The sequence below is a fragment of the Garra rufa genome, chromosome 22 (assembly GCF_049309525.1).
Source record: "Garra rufa chromosome 22, GarRuf1.0, whole genome shotgun sequence".
Taxonomy (NCBI): domain Eukaryota; kingdom Metazoa; phylum Chordata; class Actinopteri; order Cypriniformes; family Cyprinidae; genus Garra; species Garra rufa.
The window spans coordinates 1371657-1391032 of NC_133382.1; the positions used below are offsets into that span (position 1 = coordinate 1371657).

At 34.1% G+C, this 19376-nt stretch overlaps 1 protein-coding gene across 1 annotated transcript in view; it reads right to left on the reverse strand.

Annotated features, from left to right (window-relative positions):
* mms19 (MMS19 homolog, cytosolic iron-sulfur assembly component) overlaps nt 1–19376 on the reverse strand; it is a 32727-nt gene that overhangs the window by 11196 nt on the left and 2155 nt on the right. Inside the window, exons 3-20 of the mRNA XM_073828097.1 lie at nt 18316–18416; nt 18113–18198; nt 17948–18022; nt 16850–16919; nt 16642–16770; nt 15624–15685; nt 14994–15080; nt 14781–14855; nt 12296–12373; nt 10977–11115; nt 7266–7420; nt 6167–6245; nt 3585–3710; nt 2021–2102; nt 1848–1945; nt 1640–1762; nt 555–722; nt 384–468 (exon numbers count right to left, since the gene is read on the reverse strand). Of these exons, the coding sequence (XP_073684198.1) occupies nt 384–468; nt 555–722; nt 1640–1762; nt 1848–1945; nt 2021–2102; nt 3585–3710; nt 6167–6245; nt 7266–7420; nt 10977–11115; nt 12296–12373; nt 14781–14855; nt 14994–15080; nt 15624–15685; nt 16642–16770; nt 16850–16919; nt 17948–18022; nt 18113–18198; nt 18316–18416 (1818 nt within the window). The remainder of the gene's footprint in view (nt 1–383; nt 469–554; nt 723–1639; nt 1763–1847; nt 1946–2020; nt 2103–3584; nt 3711–6166; nt 6246–7265; nt 7421–10976; nt 11116–12295; nt 12374–14780; nt 14856–14993; nt 15081–15623; nt 15686–16641; nt 16771–16849; nt 16920–17947; nt 18023–18112; nt 18199–18315; nt 18417–19376) is intronic.

The following is a 19376-nucleotide window of genomic DNA, read 5'->3' on the forward strand; positions in this document are numbered from 1 at the left end:
GGAATTTTTCGACATACCCTAACGGTCTTGAACCGGAATACAGAGTTCACACAGAACTAGAGAAGATGAGCGTTTGAGGTTAAAAAGTATATAAATTGCAATTTCTTTAAAAAATAACCGATCGATTTGCTAGATAAGAACCTTCTACTGTGGCTGGGATCGTTTAGAGCTCTTTGAAGTTGCATTCAAACTGCATTTTGGAAGTTCAAACTATATTGAGAACATTCCTGAAATGTTTCCGTTAAGAAACAATTTCTTTACGACTGAAGAAAGAAAGACTTGAACATCTTGGATGACAAGGGGGTGAGTAAAACTGTTTTGTTCTGGAAGTGAACTTCTCCTGTAAACTACATATAAATGTGTTTTGTTTCAGCTAGACTCACTCTGAATGTAAGGCAGCGCAGGCTGTGCTGATGACAGGAACTACAGCAGACAGAACGGCCTCATCTGTGAGTGGACTGCAGTGACCTGTTGAACAAATCTAGAGTTATATCTACAGACGGCTTAAACGCTTACACACCGCAGAAACAATCATAATCACGCCAAACCCTGACCGGAGTCACTACTCTGCAGCGCCGCCTGTAAACACAGTCCTAGAAGTCGCGGAATGATGATGTCATGGAAGAATCGGCCAATCTCCTCAGAGTCTCGCGCGTGCTCTGCTATTCTCTGCAAACTGATGCATGCGGCAGTCACTTCCTCCACAGAGAAACCACAGCTACCTGAAACAAAAACAATGTGTCAGCATTATATCAGAACTAGGGTTGGGTTTCGTTTGAATTTGATCAATTCCGATCCTAATTCAGATTCCAATACGAGAAAAAAAAAAACATTAAAAATTTGAGTCAAACATTTTGATTTCAAACATATTTTGTCTTTTGCCTAAAGAAAATACCACAGAAAAAAAACAACAGACTAATATAAATTTCAAACATTAAATTGTTAAAGACAAGTAATAAAATAGGAACAAACAAATCAATTAGCAAAAGCATAAATAAATAAATCCGAACAAATGTCAGGTACAGAAACTGAAATCAAAAGTTTAAAAACACTGCATAGTTTTCTTTTCATAAATAAAATGTTGATTAATCCTCATTAAATTTATAAAAGATATTCAGTCAGTTAATGATTTTCTTTTGTTCTTTGATTTACATTAATGACAGGCGGCAGGTTTATTAGACGGCTGTCTCTTTAACACCGAACACAGATTTAAAAATACTGTTACACATGCATTTTCGTTCTCATCTGTTTACGTTCACTCAAGACAAAAAACGCTGTGTTTATGAGGATATGTTGACATATTTCATGTATAAGGGTCAATAAATGTTAAGTGAAATGAGAAGTCAGTTCCGGGCCGGAACAAACTTTTCGGCAGTGGAAATGCACAGAACTGTTTGAGAACAGACACGGGTCGGGAACCCGCATCGCTCCGTGCTTTCTGGACACTAACAGTGTGCAAGTTATTTTCCTTTCTGCGCTTAAATAGTTTAAAAATCACATTAAATGCAATCGCGGGAATCGTTAAGTGGTTAACCTGGTTATTGGAAATTTGGAACCGGTTCTCGATACCCAACCCTAATCAGAACCAAATAAAAAAAGATCATGAGGAAGGAAAGGTCGGTTTAAAATAGATGAGTACCTGTGTGGGCTGAAGCGAGCACCTGTAGCAGAACAGGAGAGCTTTCCTGCACCACGGTGAGCTGAGACGACACGGACGCTAACGCCGTCACACACCGCTGACGCACAGCTACATTACACTGATCTGTAGAGAAAAGCAGCCACTAATATATATTAACCTGCTATGGATGTTGTTGGTGTCTGTGTGTGTTTTGTACTCTGGGTTCCACCTGACAGGGTCTGTTCTTTCAGTCGAGGAATCATCCTGGAGATGAAGGCTTTGGGATGCAGACGCGACAGAGAGCCTGAACACTCCACCACAGCCGAACTGAGAGACAGACAAATCAGCACGGGAAAAGTTTTAAAGGAATCATAATTCATGTAAAAATGCAAACACATCTACCTCACTTGAGCATCTCCTTCCTCCAGAATGAGTCTGGTCAAATGGTCAACAGCTTTCTCTACATCTGTCTGAGCCAGCAAACCTGTGACGTGCAAAACATGGGCATGTTATCATCTGACCACAAAACCAGTCTTAAGTAGCACGGGTATGTTTGTAGAAATAGGCAACAAAAATCATCATTATTATCAAAATTATAGATTTTTCTTTTATGCCAAAAATCATTAGGATATTAAGTAAAGATCACATTCCATGAAGATATTTTGCACATTTTCTACCGAAAATGTATCAAAACTTAAGTTTATTAGTAATATGGATTGCTAAGAACTTTATTTGGACAACTTTAAAGGCGATTTTCTGAATATTTTGATTTTTTTTTGCATCCTCAGATTCCAGATTTTCAAATAGTTGCATCTCGGTCAAATATTGTCCTATACTAACAAACCATACATCAATAGAATGCATATTCTCAGCTTTCATACAATGTATACATCTCAATTTCTAAAAAAATTACCCTTATGACTGGTTTTGTGGTCCAGGGTCACATTTACATTTTAATGCCTTTTCAGCACTCAGCAACTTACTTAAGTACTACTTATATAGTGTTACAGTTGCTACTATTATAGTTTTAACTATAATAATACTTAAATATTTTAAATTATATTTTCAGTTTTCATTTTAATTATATGTATTTTTGTCATTTTTATTAGTTTTTGTTCTTTTTAAATATTTAGGTTTAAATGATTTCAAATTTCAGTACAGTCACATTATTTATTTATTTCCAATTAGTAATTTTAGTGCTTCAACTTAAAATTATTTTTTGTTAACGGCCACAGCAACATTTCTTATTTATTTAGTTTTACTTATAAAAGCTGAAAAAAATGTTTTAAAACTGAATAATTAAAAGGAGTATTACAATAGATTTCAGTCTGACTTTGACAGATTTAACAGTGCAGATTTTTATGAATATTACACCATTTAAAGAAAAAATTGCAAAAAGCACAATGGGCAAGTGCAAACTATCTGCTGACAACAGATTAATCCATAAGCTACCCAGTCATATATAACGTCATTGATCTGTAGATATAAAAACATAGCTTTGGTGCAAGAAACAAACAAAGTGTGTTTAAAAAAAAAAAAACTTCAAGCATATTTAATTTTCTATTACTGAAATAAACATTAAATAAAATGTATTAATAAACAAATCAAATAAACGCAGCTTTGGTGAGCATGTTTTTAAGTGTTTTTATGTGAATATTTGTTCAAATGTAATTTATTGCTGTGATCAAATCTGAATTGGATCTGAATGATCCTTCAGAAATCATTCTAATATTTGATTTGTTGCTCAAGAAACATTTCTGATTATTATCAGTTGTGCTGGACAATATTTTTGTGCAAACTGAAACATTTTATTTTTCAAAAGGGCAGCATTTATTTGAAACTTGTAACATTATGAATATTATCTTTTGTTACATTCTGAATGTCTTCAGTGTCACTTTTGATCACTTTCATGCATCCTTACGCAAACAGTATTAATGTTTTTCACAGATGTTGTGTGTGTACTTACCAGGTTGCTGTCCCAGTGCAGTGATCACACGTGTGGCTGTCACCTGTAGACTGGCGCTAGACTCCGTCAGTGCAGAGAAAACCACGCTACACAAAGACTGCTGAAACGCAACCAATACACTCTCCTCTGTGTGTTTATGCAGGAGACAGAGAAATACATTAACACTGCACATTATACAAATATTTCAAACATGTTATATTACTAAATTAAACATGCTGAGACGCTAGTAGTAACAAATATACATTTAAGCAAAACGGTTGTCTTATGCAGGATATAAACCACCAGTCAAAGGTTTTCAAACAGTAAGATTTAATGCGTTGCAAAGAAGTCTTTTCTGCTCACCAAGCCTGCATTTATTTGATCCAAATTACAGCAAAACAGTAAAATTCTGAAATATTTTTACTATTTAAAATAACTGTTTTCTATTTGAATATATTTTAAAATGTAATTTATTTTTATGACCAAATTTGAATTTTCAGCATCATTACTCCAGTCTTCAGTGTCACTTCAGAAATCATTCTAATATGCTGATTCGAGTAGATTTTTTGGAATGTTTTTAGGTTTCTTTGATGAAACAGCATTTAGAAGAACAGTCTTTATCTGAAATAAAAAGCTATATATATATATATATATATATATATATATATATATATATATATATATATATATATATATATATATATTAGTGGTGGGCCGTTATCGGCGTTAACGTGCTGCGTTAACGTGAAACTCTTATCGCGCGATAAAAAAAATATCGCCGTTAATCTATTCTCAAATTTGGGTTGGAGCTGGGTCTAAACTACGCAAGCTATGATGACTTTCACCTTGATAGTTTAACGCGGATGTATACCGAAGACTATAGAATATGGTCGGGCGTTTAAGTCTCCTCCGCCAAAACACAGACGGGATCGCGTCGTCCTCCATTCATGAAAACCAAATCTACTATAGCGCGAAATGCCACGTAAATTCGTCGTTTTTTGGATGCGTAAATCAAATGTTGGTCAGTCACTTAATTCAAATCGCGATATGGACTAGTGTCTGTGAAAACTGAAATGCAAAAAGACCGTTTTAATATGAATCCGGTATGTTCCGTTTGCCTACCTGTATGTATGCATTGGGGAGACGAGCTTTTACTACACGCATACTGAAACACACGTGACGCTCCCGGTAATTTTTGGCATTTTCATCTCACATGAACAGATAAACTCAATCTCCCAAACTGCTGTGAGTGTCACTTTTACCGTTTCATTTGAGAAAACTAGCATCATATCATACTGTATGACACAGAAACTTCACGGCAACCTGTCAAAATAAAAGTACGGTGTAACATGAAATGGGCTGGGTAGGTGTTGACGTTAAAAAAAACACAATCTAATAGGTAGAAAAAAATAATTTCATTGTTAGTTAGTTAGTAAACACAAGTACATCTAATTGAACATAATTTATTTTCATCAACAAATTATCATAGAACAGCTTTATGAGCTTTATGATCCATTCTCAAAGACTTTAAGTCATTATTTGGGTAGCACACATATTCTGAATCCCTTCAGCAGAATTCAAATTAGCCATTTTAATCTAGATTAATCTAGATTAATTCCAAGATTTAATCTAGATTAATCTAGATTAAAAAAATTAATCTATGCCCACCCCTAATATATATATATATATATATACATATATATACACACACACTCAAATGTTTGGGATCAGTAAGATTTTTAATGATTTTTTTTAAACGTTTCTTCTGCTCATCAAGGCTGCATTTATTTAATCAAAAATACAGGGAAAAAAAAAGTAATATTGTGAAATATTAATTTAAAATAACACATTTCTATGTAAATATATTTTAAAATGTAATTTATTCCTGTGATACAAAGCTACATTTTCAGCATCATTACTCCAGTCTTCAGATCACATGATCCTTCAGAAATCATTCTAATATACTGATTTATTATCAATGTTGAAAACAGCTGTGCTGCTTAATATTTATTATGCAACCTGTGATACTTTTTTCAGAATATTTCAAATAGAAAGGTTTTCTAACAATACACACTAATGTTCAAAAGTCTGGGGTCAGTAAATGTTTATTCTTTTTTTTTTTTTAAATAAATAAATACTTGTATTCACTAAGGATGTGTTAAATTGATAAAAAGTGATAGCATAGATTTACATAGTTAGAAAAGATTTATATTTTGAATAAATGCTGTTATTCAAAGAATCCTGAAAAAATAATCACAGGTTTCAAAAACATCTGGCAGTTGTTTCCAACTTTGATAATTCTAATAATAAATCACATTATTAGAATGATTTCTGAAGAGTGTGACACTTAAGACAGCTGATGAAAATTCAGATTTGAAATCACAGGAAAAATTGCATTTTAAAATATATTCAAATGGAAAGCAGTTACTTTAAATAGTAAAAATATTTCAAATTTTGACCATCTTTTTCTGTTCTTTGGATCAAATAAACACAGGCTTGGTGAGCAGAAGAGACTTCCTTAAACATTAAAAATCTTACTGTTAAAAAACTTTTGACTGGTAGTGAAATTGATTTGAGTTTAATCATGATATCTCCTATCGTACCTCCATCTGTAGGCCGGCTGTGTGCAGTGGGCTGCACGAAACCCTGCAGAACCTCCAGCAGGGTACGCCGCTGAGCACACTGTATAAAGATATGATCAAATGCATGAAATGCAGCACAGTATGTTTGTGTAAAGCCACTGGGTTACATATGAATAAACCTGCAGCAGGACTTGACAATGCAAGTTTGATTCAATTTAAGGCCATATAAAGTCTTAAATATGTTAAGGTCAGAGTTGGGGGTAATAATAGCTCTTTTTCCAAGTAACTAGTAAAGTAACGCATTACTTTTTAATTGACAATAAAATATGAGTTACTTTTTCAAATAAGTAACACCAGTTACCTTTACTTTTTCCCCATTTATTGATTTAAAGCTCTCCTGTCCCCATGTTGAGAGAAATTGTGAGTAAAATGTGACTTTAGTTCTAGAATAAATGTGAACATGCATTAATTAATCTCACTCACTAAAAACAGATACAGTGTTCTTCAAAATGAATAAAAACAGTGAAATTCAACACAAACCTGCAATAATTAAGTATGTTAAATACTACAAATATCCTTAATGTATTTAATCTCAGTTTATTAACCAATGTCTTCGCTGCCAACCTTCGATGATCCAATTCATCCATACTAATAAGCAACAATTACTCAAGTTAATCTAACATTTGTTTTCTTTTTTTATTGCTGAAGAGTTTACTTTTTTCTTCTGCGGTCTACTGTACAGACGTCAATTTACTTTTCTCTAAGCCTGAGGCTTTTGGTGTGAAAAGGCTTTTACATTTGACAAAAATACAACTTTTTATATTAAAAAGAAAAAAAAGCAAGCCCTGCCCAGATTTAAAAAGTAACGCTAAAGTAACGTAATTAGTTACTTTTTTAGGGAGTAACTCAATATTGTAATGCATTACTTTTAAATGTAACTTTCCCCAACACTGGTTGTGGTTGATGGTTGCTATGATTTCTACAATATGGAAAAAAATGCATTGGCCACCTTGAACTGTTTGGTTACTTTTTGGTTGGTTACTTTACATGTGCACCTTGGGACAAAGTCCTAAGTGTCACAACCTGTGTGAAGAATATTAGTTGAGTTAGAAGATCGTACCTGCGTCCGGTTATTGTACTGCTCCAGGAGGGCAGGTATGACGGCGGCTGACACTATCAGACTGGCTCTGAACGAGGCTCCGGCGGCGGCCTGCAGGAGTTTGGCGCTGGGCCACACCAGCTTGAGGTCCGGCTCACAGAGATGGTGCTGACAGTCTGAGAGGACGAGACACACACCAGGTGTGATGTTAGAACAAGACAGAATGTGGAGATGACAGAGTTATGAGTCTGATCAGTCTCCTTTGTCTGGATAATTAACTAGGAAGCCAGGATTGATCGTGAAATGATGCGCTAAGTCATTTATTCATCTGTTTAGCCCTTTCTGTTTCAGACTTGCTTTAGGAATAGTTCACTCAAAAATGATAATTTGATGAGTTTTTTCTTCATAGAACCTTAAGATTTTTAGCTGAAAAAAAGTGGTCCTTCTTGGTGATTCATAAAACGCAAAATGCGTGAACCAGACACTCGAATTCAAGGATTACTCCACTTCCAAAATAAATACATTTCCTGATAATTTACTCACCCCCATTTCATCCAAGATGTTCATGTGTTTCTTTCTTAAGTCAGAAAGAAATTAAGTCTTTTGAGGAATACATTACCCCCCGGTTTCACAGACAAAAAAATGTAAGTCCTAGACTAAAATGGAAGTCTGAGCTGTTTCAACTGAAAGAAAATTGCACTGATTGTAGAGATGCTCCGATCAGCATTTTTGGGGCCGATCACCGATTACCGATCACCAAGATCATGATCTGCCGATTGCCGATCACTGCCGATCACAGAATGGCAGGAGAATGGGAATCTTTGATCTATAATCTAGCAGAGTTTGCACCATTTGTAGAAATGAAACTAACTCTAAATTAGCTATGTTGAAAAAAAAAAATCTAGAAATAGGCTACAGTCAAGATCTTGAAGAACCAACAAGTTAGGGTTGGAGACGATAGTATCGTGTATTGACAATCGCCAGTTGCTGATGCCTTCTCTGCTGAAAAAAAAAAAACAGCATACTGTATGCTGCTTAGGTATGTTTTGGTGCTGGGATGCTGGTTTAAGCTGTTTTATGCTGGTCCTTTGCTGGTTTATGCTGGTCATGTTGCTGGTGAAGGACCAGCATTAACCAGCCAAATAACCAGCAAAGGACCAGCTAAAACCAGCATCCCAGCACCAAAACATACCTAAGCATCATATGCTGTTTTTTTCACCAGGGTTTGACGATAGCAAGACGGTTATTATTCTAGGATGCTTCAGAAACTTGTCGTGACATTAATAAACGCATAGAGTGGCCACGTCGCCTTAACGCTCCGCATGGGGAAGAGATTTATTTATATTAAAGTGCACCTCGCACTAGACTAGGCTATTCTTTGATATTGTAAATGTTCTTTGCTTGTTATTTGTAGCTGCTTTTTAAGATGATGTAAGGATTATATTATCCAGCATTGCAGTCATTAGGATAAAGGAGGTAAAATGTGGTTTAGGCTGAATTAAATATGATATATCAGAATCTGTCTGTATATAGGAAACATAAACATTCACCTCAGTAACATCTATATGCGTCTATTAGAATTACGATGCGATAAAATGGCGCTAAACATACGCACGCTAATTACACGCGCACCGTTTCTCCTCATTCTATATGGACTGAACTACAGCATGAACTGATGACAACAATCAGACATACAGCGGTAACATTATTGCAATATGACGGGTATAGAAAGATACATTCATTTACATTCAAGCACGCACATTCACCACTCAGAATGAAACCGAAAGTAACCTATAGTTTAACTTCTCCGGCAAAACTACAGTCAGCGCTCTGTACACTTACAACATAGTCACATGCCCAATAACAAGACTACTCTTACAAAAGTAATAAAGAATTTAGTACTCATGTTGCATGTTGCCACTGGTAAGCTCCGTTCTGCTGTTGTTTACCTAGGCGCCGTGCATGCACGTGTGAAAAAGTTGCGCAAGTAATTTACGTCAAGTGATCGGCTTTTTTGATCGGCGCTTTTGGGGTTCGCCGATCAAGCTATTTAGAGCCAAAATCGGCCGATCATGATCGGTTGCCGATCGATCGGAGCATCACTAACTGATTGATCTTAAAATATATCAGTGCCTTTGTTTTGTCTCAAGATGCACACCAGTAATGTTTTTTTCTAAGCATGTTTATAAAAATTACTTAATTGTCCTAATTGAACTATGACCTAATCCTGGCTTAGGCTAAGCCCTGTCTGTGAAACCGGGCCTAAATGTTTTTTCTCCATATAGTGGACTTCAATGGTGCTCAACGGACTGAAGGTTAAAAATGCAGTTTAAACACAGCTTCAAAGGGCTCTAAACGATTATTTTCTAAAACATATTACAATTTATATACTTTTTAACCACATATGCTCATCTTTTCTAGCTCTGCGATGCACATGCGTACTCGGTGTATTCCGGTTCAGGACAGTTAGGATATGTTGAAAAACAAAGTGAACGTGCAAAGAGATGTTCCTTGGTGATTCTAAAAATGCAAGTCTGCTTCAGACACTTTGAGAGTCAAAAAACAAAACGAGCTAAACGAAATGAATACCCATGGCGCCTAATGACATATTGAGGTGTTACGAAGCGAAACGATCAGTCTGTGCAAGAAACTGACAAATATTATTTGTGATCCAGGGACTCCGATTCTTTTCTGCAAACTCATTTTTTCGGACAATTTGTTTTAATTAACTAGTTCAAATATCTGATTCACTGGTTCATTTACGTAAGGATGTAACATATTAAAGCACTCAATACTTATGTGAAATGGGGATGTTTTCTGTGTCTAATGCATATAAAGTGAATAAACTAGTCTTCATCAACTTTTTAAAGGATTTCTTCACTTTCAGAATAAAGACAGCTCAAGACAGTTAGGGTATGTCGAAAAACTCCCATCTTATTTTCTCCTCCAACTTCAAAATCGTCCTACATCACTGCAGAAGTACCGACCCAGTGTTTACAAAGTGAACGTACAAAGAGGAATGTTGGAGGAGAAAATGAGAGGGGAGTTTTTCAACATACCCTAACTGTCTTGAACCGGAGTGCACAGAGTATGCATTGCAGAGCTAGACAAGTTGAGCATTTGTGGTTAAAAAGTGCATAAATATTAAGAAAATCAGCTGCACTGAAACTGCATTTTAACCTTCAATCCATTGAGAACCATTGAAGTCCACTATATGGAGAAAAATCCTGGCATGTTTTCCTCAAAAAACTATTCTTTGTGACTAAAGAAAGAAAGACATAACCATCTTGAATGACATGGGGATGAGTAAATTATCAGGAACTTTTTTATTCTGAAAGTGAAATAATCCTTTAAGGGGCCAAATTAACATTTTAATGGTTTCTCATTAGACTCGTTTATTTACTTATATATATTTCAACAAAAATGAGTTCACAGAAAAGAATCAAATTCCCTGTTTGTCTCTGGATCACAAGCAATAATTTTCATTTTTTTGCACAGACTGATCATTTCACTTAAGACCTCAATATATCACCAGGCGCTATAGGTATTCATTTTGTTTTGCTTGTGTTGTTTTTTGACTTTCAAAGTGACTGTAACAGAGTTGCATTTTTAGAATCACCAAGGAACATCTTCTTTACTCTTAATTTGAATTTTTGGGTGAACTATCCCTTTATATCCATGTAACTACTAAGAGAACATCTATATTTGTTTGAATCCACCATTTGCAGGTACCTTTGAGGACGAGGTTCAGAAACACCTGCAGCACATCCTCCGAGTCTGAACTGAGCACAGAACGAGAAAGACAAGACACCAGCGCGCTGAGAGCCGACAGACCGGCTGATTCCACTCTCTCGCTGGCCGTCTGGAACACCTAAACACAGAAATTAACTGATTAAAGAGACCATACAGCAGAGTTCTAAAAATATTTGATCAGATGTGTATCAATACTGAATCCATGTGTTCTTAAAGTGACAGCATCCTAATATAGCTGCTGTCTGTGTCATTACAGCACCCGTATGTAGTTGTGTGTATTTTTGCAACTTTGAAAGCCCTTACAGTTAAAGGGTTTACCCAAAAATAAATTCTTTCATCATTCACTCACCCTCAACCAAAGAATTGATGGCAGTCACTGGAAAAATAATAGCTACTGACAATTGTTTGGTTACCAACAATCTCATTCAAAAGAAAATATGTGACACTGGACCACAAAACCAGTCATGAGGGTCTTTTTAAATCGAATAAAGCTGAATAAATAAGCTTTCCATTGATGTATGTTTTTTTAGGATAGGACAATATTTGGCTGAGACACAACTATTTAAAAATCTAGAATCTGAGGGTGCAAAAAAAACCCAAATATTGAGAAAAATCGCCTTTAAAGTTGTCCAAATGAAGTTCTCAGCAATGCATATTACTAATAAAAAATTAAGTTTTGATATATTTACAGCAGGAAATTTACTAAATATCTTCATGGAACATGATCTTTACTTAATATCCTAATGATTTTTGTCATAAAAGAAAAATTACTTTCTACTTACGACTGGTTTTGTGGTCAAGGGTAACAAAACTTCTTTTGTTTCTGGCAGATGACAGAAACTCATACAGCTTTGAACCAAAGGGAGGGTGAATAAATGATGACAGAATGTCCATTTGTGGGTGAACTGTCCCTTTAAGGCACTGTTTTTAACTTATTTAGTAGCAATTACTGATTTGTCTGCACTGGCATTATCAAATGAGAACAAAACAACTGACCTGACTCTTTTGACTCCTGTAGAGATGCCTTTGAATAATTGTTTCATAACTGATTTACTGTACTTTGCAACACTGATATTGAACTGAACTGAATCAACATTGATCTAAACCGAGCTGAAAAACTATCGTCTTCAACAGAGCTGTGTTTTGACCAAATCAGCTCCTCGTCCTAAAATGACTCCTCTGGTTTACACTCATAATTTTGGCATTAAGTGGTGGGAAAAGTGCTGTACAGACCAAACTAATATGAGAAAAGCACCTGTGAGTTCCTGAGTTCATTGTTTTAAGTTGATTTCTCTTACCTCCTTCCGTATCGAGCTCCAAAGTCCTGGAAGGAATTCTGCCAGCTCTTTATGACTATATGTCAGACCGCAGGCAGCCTACAACACAGATTGTAGATTGTAGTTTATTTTTAGCACACCGAGATATATTTATTTTTTTAGAAGATATTTTCAGCCAAAGAAACAATGGCAAAAAGCAACATCATGGGTTAAAATCCCAGTCTATGCATTAATGGATAAAATGTGTAGCTTGAGTGCGATGTAAACCGCTCTGGATAAAAGCATATGTATGCAAAAAGCTTAAATGTAAATTTAAGATCTATAATAGTGGTCCTCAGATGGTAGGACACAAAATCTGTTAAATTATAAAATTATGCAAAATGCAAACAAACAATATAAGCATGCATAGTGTTGTGATATATTTACATTATGCATTTAAATGAAAAAAGAGAAATGGAAGGAAAAAAGCTGAGATATTATTAGTTATTAATGTTTTGAATTAATTATTTTTAGATTTTCTGTTTTAATTTGAAAGTTTTAGTCTGAGTTCTTGTCTTTTTATTGTTTCAATTATTAGTTCAGTTTTTAGTAGGGCTGTCAAATGATTAATCATGATTAATCACATCCAAAATAAAAGTTTGTGTTTACATACTAATTGTGTTTACTGTGTTTATTTATTATGTATATATAAATACACACACATACATGTATAGATTTAAAAAAATATTAATATGTATGAATAGTTATACTTCTATTTAATTTAGACAATAAATAGAATTATAAATATTTTCTATATAAATTTAAAACATTTTTCTTTAATATACATGTATGTGTGTGTGTATTTATATATATATATATATATATATATAAAATATACACAGTAGGGTTGGGCGTCGTACAATTTGGCATCGTACTATGTCTAATGTGAAACATCGTAATGGACGATGGCATCGTCGGCGGGGGACGGGGGGCGGGAGTGAGGGATGGTTGTTGTTAAATAATTAATTCAGAACTAATTAATTAATTGTAGCCAACCGTTTCCACCAGTGCTTAATTTGAGCCGGATCCTTCAAATTTTGGTTTTTTGCGTTCTGGTTTGTTTTTAAAGATCCGGCATTAACAAGTGCATTAGATCGTGACAGTGAGTGCGTATGAGACAGAGCAAGCGCTGGTTTATGTAGATGTATTTGGAGGATGTGTGTTGGTCCTTAACATATTTTCGACCAATCAGCTTTTTTAAGTTCAAAATCGCTCTCATTGATTGCTTACTGCTTAACCCACTCTCTCCAAATGCATTTAATGAGCAGCGGAATGTTTAGAGAGAAAGTGTAATATCAGAAATAATACCAAATCAAGCAAAATATTATTATGTTTTAACATTATAAACACTATAAATATAGCTATAAGTTAGTTACCCTGACTCCAAAACGAATCATCTAAATGTAACGGTATTCAGAACAGAACAGGAATGAAACAAAATATATAAAGTTAAGAAACCAAAGCAAAGTGAAACTAAAAATAGCAGGCGCTGGGCTCACGTGCCTCTGTAATTCGGGCACAATTCCAAGTGTTTCCATATTCCCAATGCATTTGAATGATAAACTGTTATTTATAATGTATACTAGGCTTTGTATTGTACATTTGTATTTCAATGGAAAAAAATATTGCTTTTTGTTCCAAGCTCTGCTTGTTATGGTAAAAACATGAAAAAGGCATATTTGGTGCAGTTTATTTAATCTAATTTAATCTAAATTATTTAGATTTTTTTCTGCTGTCTTTGTATGCCTCATTTATTAATGTAAACGAACTAGTTTGTGTAATTCGTTTGGAGTTCACTGTAATTTGTATTGTGATCGCTAACAACCTCCTTGTTATTATTTCCTCATAATAATAATAAAATAAGTAAAGATGCGGAAACTGAAAGCATGCATTTCAGTTGGCTATATAGTGTGATTAAGTGTGTTTTTCGCGAGCGGGTTGCTGCTGCGGCGGGGGCGGGACGGAGGATCGTGATGTCTATCGGCCATCGGCCCAACCCTAATACACAGTAAACACACATTTAGTATGTAAACAAACTTTTATTTTGGATGTGATTAATCGTGATAAATCATTTGACAGCCCTAGTTTTTAGTTTTATTTGTAAACTAAATGAAAGTAAAATTTTGCCTTGGCTTCTAGCTGCAATAAAATACGTTTTTGTACATTTATTTAATTTCAGTCAAGCGTACTTTAGTAACTTTTTTAGCTGTTTTTGTTTTAGTTTCCTATAAAAAGCCTGGTTGGCACAAATTTGATCTGGTCAAATGAGGCAGATGGAAATATGCAAAAGATTGGGTCAAGATAATGATAATATCAATTTCAAACTTTGACTATGTTGTTTATTTTTGTTGCTATTTATAGCTGTATTGGTTCTTCACTTGATGACCAGTATAAAACCTAAATCCTAAAGCAGAACCATTTGAGAAGCACTAATCCAGTTAGTCTAGCAAGTCATGTGTCAATGTACCAGTGTCTGCAGAGAGTCCACTTTGGAACTCTGAACATCCGAATCCAGCTTCTCAATGATCAATGGCAGCAGAAACTGTCAAAGGAAAGGATACAAAACATAACACACACAGAATAATTTCCAGTCTATTGATGCACAGTACAATGCCAAACAAAGACTTGGTTTAGGTCTTTAAGAGACTGAATTAGGTTTATGTCATCCAGAGCGTCCTACCTCAGCAAACTGAGACGTCCCAGCAAGAACAGCCCGCAGAGAAAGAATAAGCTCTTCCTGTGTGATCCCATGAGGATCATTGGGTGGCTGAGCACAGACAGAGAAACAGAAATACTAAAAATACTGCTCAGATATTTACATGTCTAAAGAGTATGGAATATGAACAACACTAGCTTTAAAATGTTTGGGGTCAGTACATTTATTTTTAAGATATTATTACTTTTATTCAGGAAGGTTGCATTAAACTGACCAAAAGACATTTATAATGTTACAAAAGATTTCTATTTCAAACAAACGTTGTTTTGAACATTCCATTCTTCTTAAGCAGCCAATCAGCATTTTAGAATGATTTCTGAAGGATCATGTGACACTGAAGACTGCAGTAATGATGCTGAAAAGTAGCTTTGATCACAGAAATAAATTACATTTTAACACAGATTTACATAGAAAACTGTTTTTTTATTATTATAATAATATTTCACAATTTCTACTGTATTTTTGATCAAATAAATACAGCCTTGATGAGCAGAAGAGAGATCAAATTTCAGCAGTAACCGCATTTTGTGAATTTTGGGGTACAAAGAAAAAAGAATTTGTTCAAATGCAAACATGCTAGATAGAAGTACTTACAGGACTAAAGTCTATGGGGAAATAACAGGACGTCACTTCAAAAAGCTCCTCTACAAATTTACCTGGAAAAAAAAGAAACGCTTGAATCATTGACTAAATTATTTTCAATTCACAAGAAATGTCAAATAAACATCATAGATTTTGTGAAAAAGAAAAAATACAAAATTTGAATAAAAAATACGTTTTACATTGATGTTTGATTGTTATGATAGGATAATATTTGGTTGAGATACAACTATTTGGATCTGAGGGTGCAAAAAGATCTAAATATTGAGAAAAACACCTTTAAAGTTGTCCAAATGAAGTTCTTAGCAATGCATATTACTAATCAAAAATTAACTTTTGATATATTTTAGGAAATGTACAAAATATCTTTATGGAACATGATCTTTACTTAATATCCTAATGATTTTTGGCATAAAAGAAAAATTGATAACTTAGACCCATTCAGGGTATTATTAATTCTTCATTACATCTTAGCATTTTACTACACATTTGTCATATCAAGCGTCACTTCAAAAAGCTCCTCTACAAATTTACCTGGAAAAAATAGAGACGCTTGAATCACTGACTAAATTATTTCGAGTTTACAAGAAATGTCAAATAAATATCTTCGTGAAAAAATAAAAGAAATTATACATAATTTGAATAAAAAATACGCTTTGCATTCATGTATGATTAGTTATGATAGGATAATATTTGGTTGAGATACAACTATTTGGAAATCTAGAATCTGAGGGTGCAAAAAGATCTAAATATTGAGAAAAACACCTTTAAAGTTGTCCACATGAAGTTCTTAGCAATGCATATTACTAATCAAAATTAGCTTTTGACATATTTAGGTAAGAAATGTACAAAATATCTTCATGGAACATGATCTTTACTTAATATCCTAATGATTTTTGGCATAAAAGAAAAATCGATAACTTTGACCCATACAAAGTATTATTAAATCTTCATTACATATTAGTATTTTACTATGCATTTGTCATATCTGCGTATGTAGGTCTAGACTAACCGAGATCATAACCCCTGTGAATGATGTTCCGGGCCCCCTGGAACGCCAACAGAAGGTTCCGTGGATCTCGTTCACCATCTACTGACTGCACGAATCCAAATATGAAGTCTGCACCCAAACCCTTCAGCTCTGTGAAACAAGAGATGGTGTTTCATAAACGCAAAGACATTCATATAAAGGTGAGAAAAAAAATTCCTGAGTTAATTACCTTCCTCTCTGGACTCCATTAGATTGATAAGGATGTTGTAAACACATGATCGGTCTGTCACCATCAAGGACTGTCAAAGAGAAATACGTGAGAAAAAAAATTAAAAATATGGTTTGTCACTTTCTGTCTTTTGCTGAACATGAACAAAGATTTAAACAAAATCTCACTAAAGGTCATTATTTAGTTGGCTAATGCTTTAATAAATGTTTGATACAATTAAAATAAATCAGTAATTTTCATATGCTATAGTTTTCAGGGATTTAAGGATCGAATGGTGTTTTCCAGATTTTTTTCTTATTAAAAAAAAAAAAAAAAACTGCTATATGCTATATATATATTATGACAAACATTGTTCAAAGGTTTGGGGTCGGTATGATTTAAAAGAAAAATCTTTTGCTCAAAAAGGCTTGAAAATTCGTAAACAAAAACAGTAATATTGTGAAATATTACTACAATTTAAAATAGTAGTTTGCTAAGTGAATATCTGTTAAAATGTAATTTATTTCTGTGATCAAAGCTGAATTTTCAGCATTATTACTCCAGTCTTTAGTGTCACATAATCATTCAGAAATCATTCTAATATGCTGATTTGCTACTCAGAAAAAACATTTAATTATAAATGTTTAAAACCGTTTTGCTGCATAATATTTTTGTGGAAACTGATAGAATTTTTTTTAGGAGTTCTATTTTATATTTTCTAATTTTATTACAAAAATGTCTATTTTTTTTATTAATTGTTACTTCAGTTTTAGTTATTTTAGTATTAAACTAAAATAATGAAATGAAAAATGTTTCTTTAGCAACTATCTAAAATAAAATATTTTTTTATTTCATTTTATTTATTTATTTAAAGTGAAAACGATTATAGTTTTCAGACATGTAATGCACCTTTTTTGAAACAATTTATATTTAAATGCTTTTAATGCTGAATAAAACCATAGAAAAAAAATCTACTGACTGTACTATAAAAGTTTGAATGGTAGTGCACCAATAATTCAAAAACAAAAAACAGCATTCATTTAAAACATCATTGATCTTTTGTAACTTTATATCTTTACTGTCATTTCTAATGCACCCTAGCTAAATAAAAGTATTCACCTGAACATGAACATCCTGGAAGATAGATTTCAAAATGGACACAGCTGAACCAGGAGGCAGAACTGAGCATTTAGTCTGAAAGAAACCAAAGAAATAAGTCATATTAAGGTGATCTTGACTCAAACAGAACATGCTCATTTAAACACAAAAGCACTCAGGACTCACCAAAGCCTTGAGCCCCTGAAGAACATGTGGTGTGATCACATAGTGATCCTTCAGTCTGTTTTCATAGAAAGCTATCAAAACCTCCACTGTAAATAAAGCAAACAAATGCACATCAGATGAGTCACGACGGTCCTTGCAGACCTCCATCTCATCAGTACAGCGTTGAGGCATTCATTCAAAGAAAAACAAAAGGAACTTCTCACCTTCTCTCTCAGATAGGCTGCTGTAGCATTCCTGCAGGACCTGAGACAGAAGCTGAACTCCTCGACCTCGAGTCTGAGGCTGAGAACTGGTCAGACTAAACCTAAACGGAGGATACAAAATCAATAATGGAGTTTTCAGACTTAAACTTACAGTTGAGGTCAGAAGTTTACATACACCTTTCAGAATCTGCAAAATTTTATTATTATAACAAAATAAGAGGGATCATACAAAATGCATGTTATTTTTTATTTTGTACTGAGTCTAAATTTAGTACTGAATAAGATATTTCACATAAAAGATGTTTACATAGTCCACAAAAGAAAAGTTTACATCGCTTTGATTGTTAATACTGTGTTGTTACCTGAATGATCCACAGCTGTGTTTTTGTTTAGTGATAGTTGTTCATGAGTCCCTTGTTTGTCCTGAACAGTTAAACTGTCTGCTGTTTTTCAGAAAAATCCTTCAGCTCCCACAAATTATTTGGTTTTCCAGCATTTTTGTGTATTTGAACCCTTTCCAACAATGACAGTATGATTTTGAGATCCATCTTTTCACACTGAGGACAACTGAGAGACTCATATGCAACTATTACAGAAGGTTCAAACACTCACTGATGCTCCAGAAGGAAAAAACATGCATTACGAGCCGGGGGTGAAAACTTTTGAATTTAAAAATCAGGGTAAATTTAACTTATTTTGTCATCTGAGAAACATGTAAGTTCCTTCTGTAGCTTTCGAAGGGCAGTACTAAATGAAAAACAATATAATATTTAGGTAAAATAAGAAAAATGTACACATCAACATTCTGTTCAGAAGTTTTCATCCCCCGACTCTTAATGCATGTTTTTTCCTTCTGGAGCATCAGTGAGTGTTTGAACCTTCTGTAATAGTTGTATATGAGTCCCTCAGTTGTCCTCAGAGTGAAAAGATGCATCTCAAAATCATACAGTCATTGTTGGAAAGGGTTCAAATAAACAGAAATGCTGGAAAACCAAATCATCTGTGGGAGCTGAAGGATTTTTCTGAAGAACAGCAGCCAGTTTAACTGTTCAGGACAAACA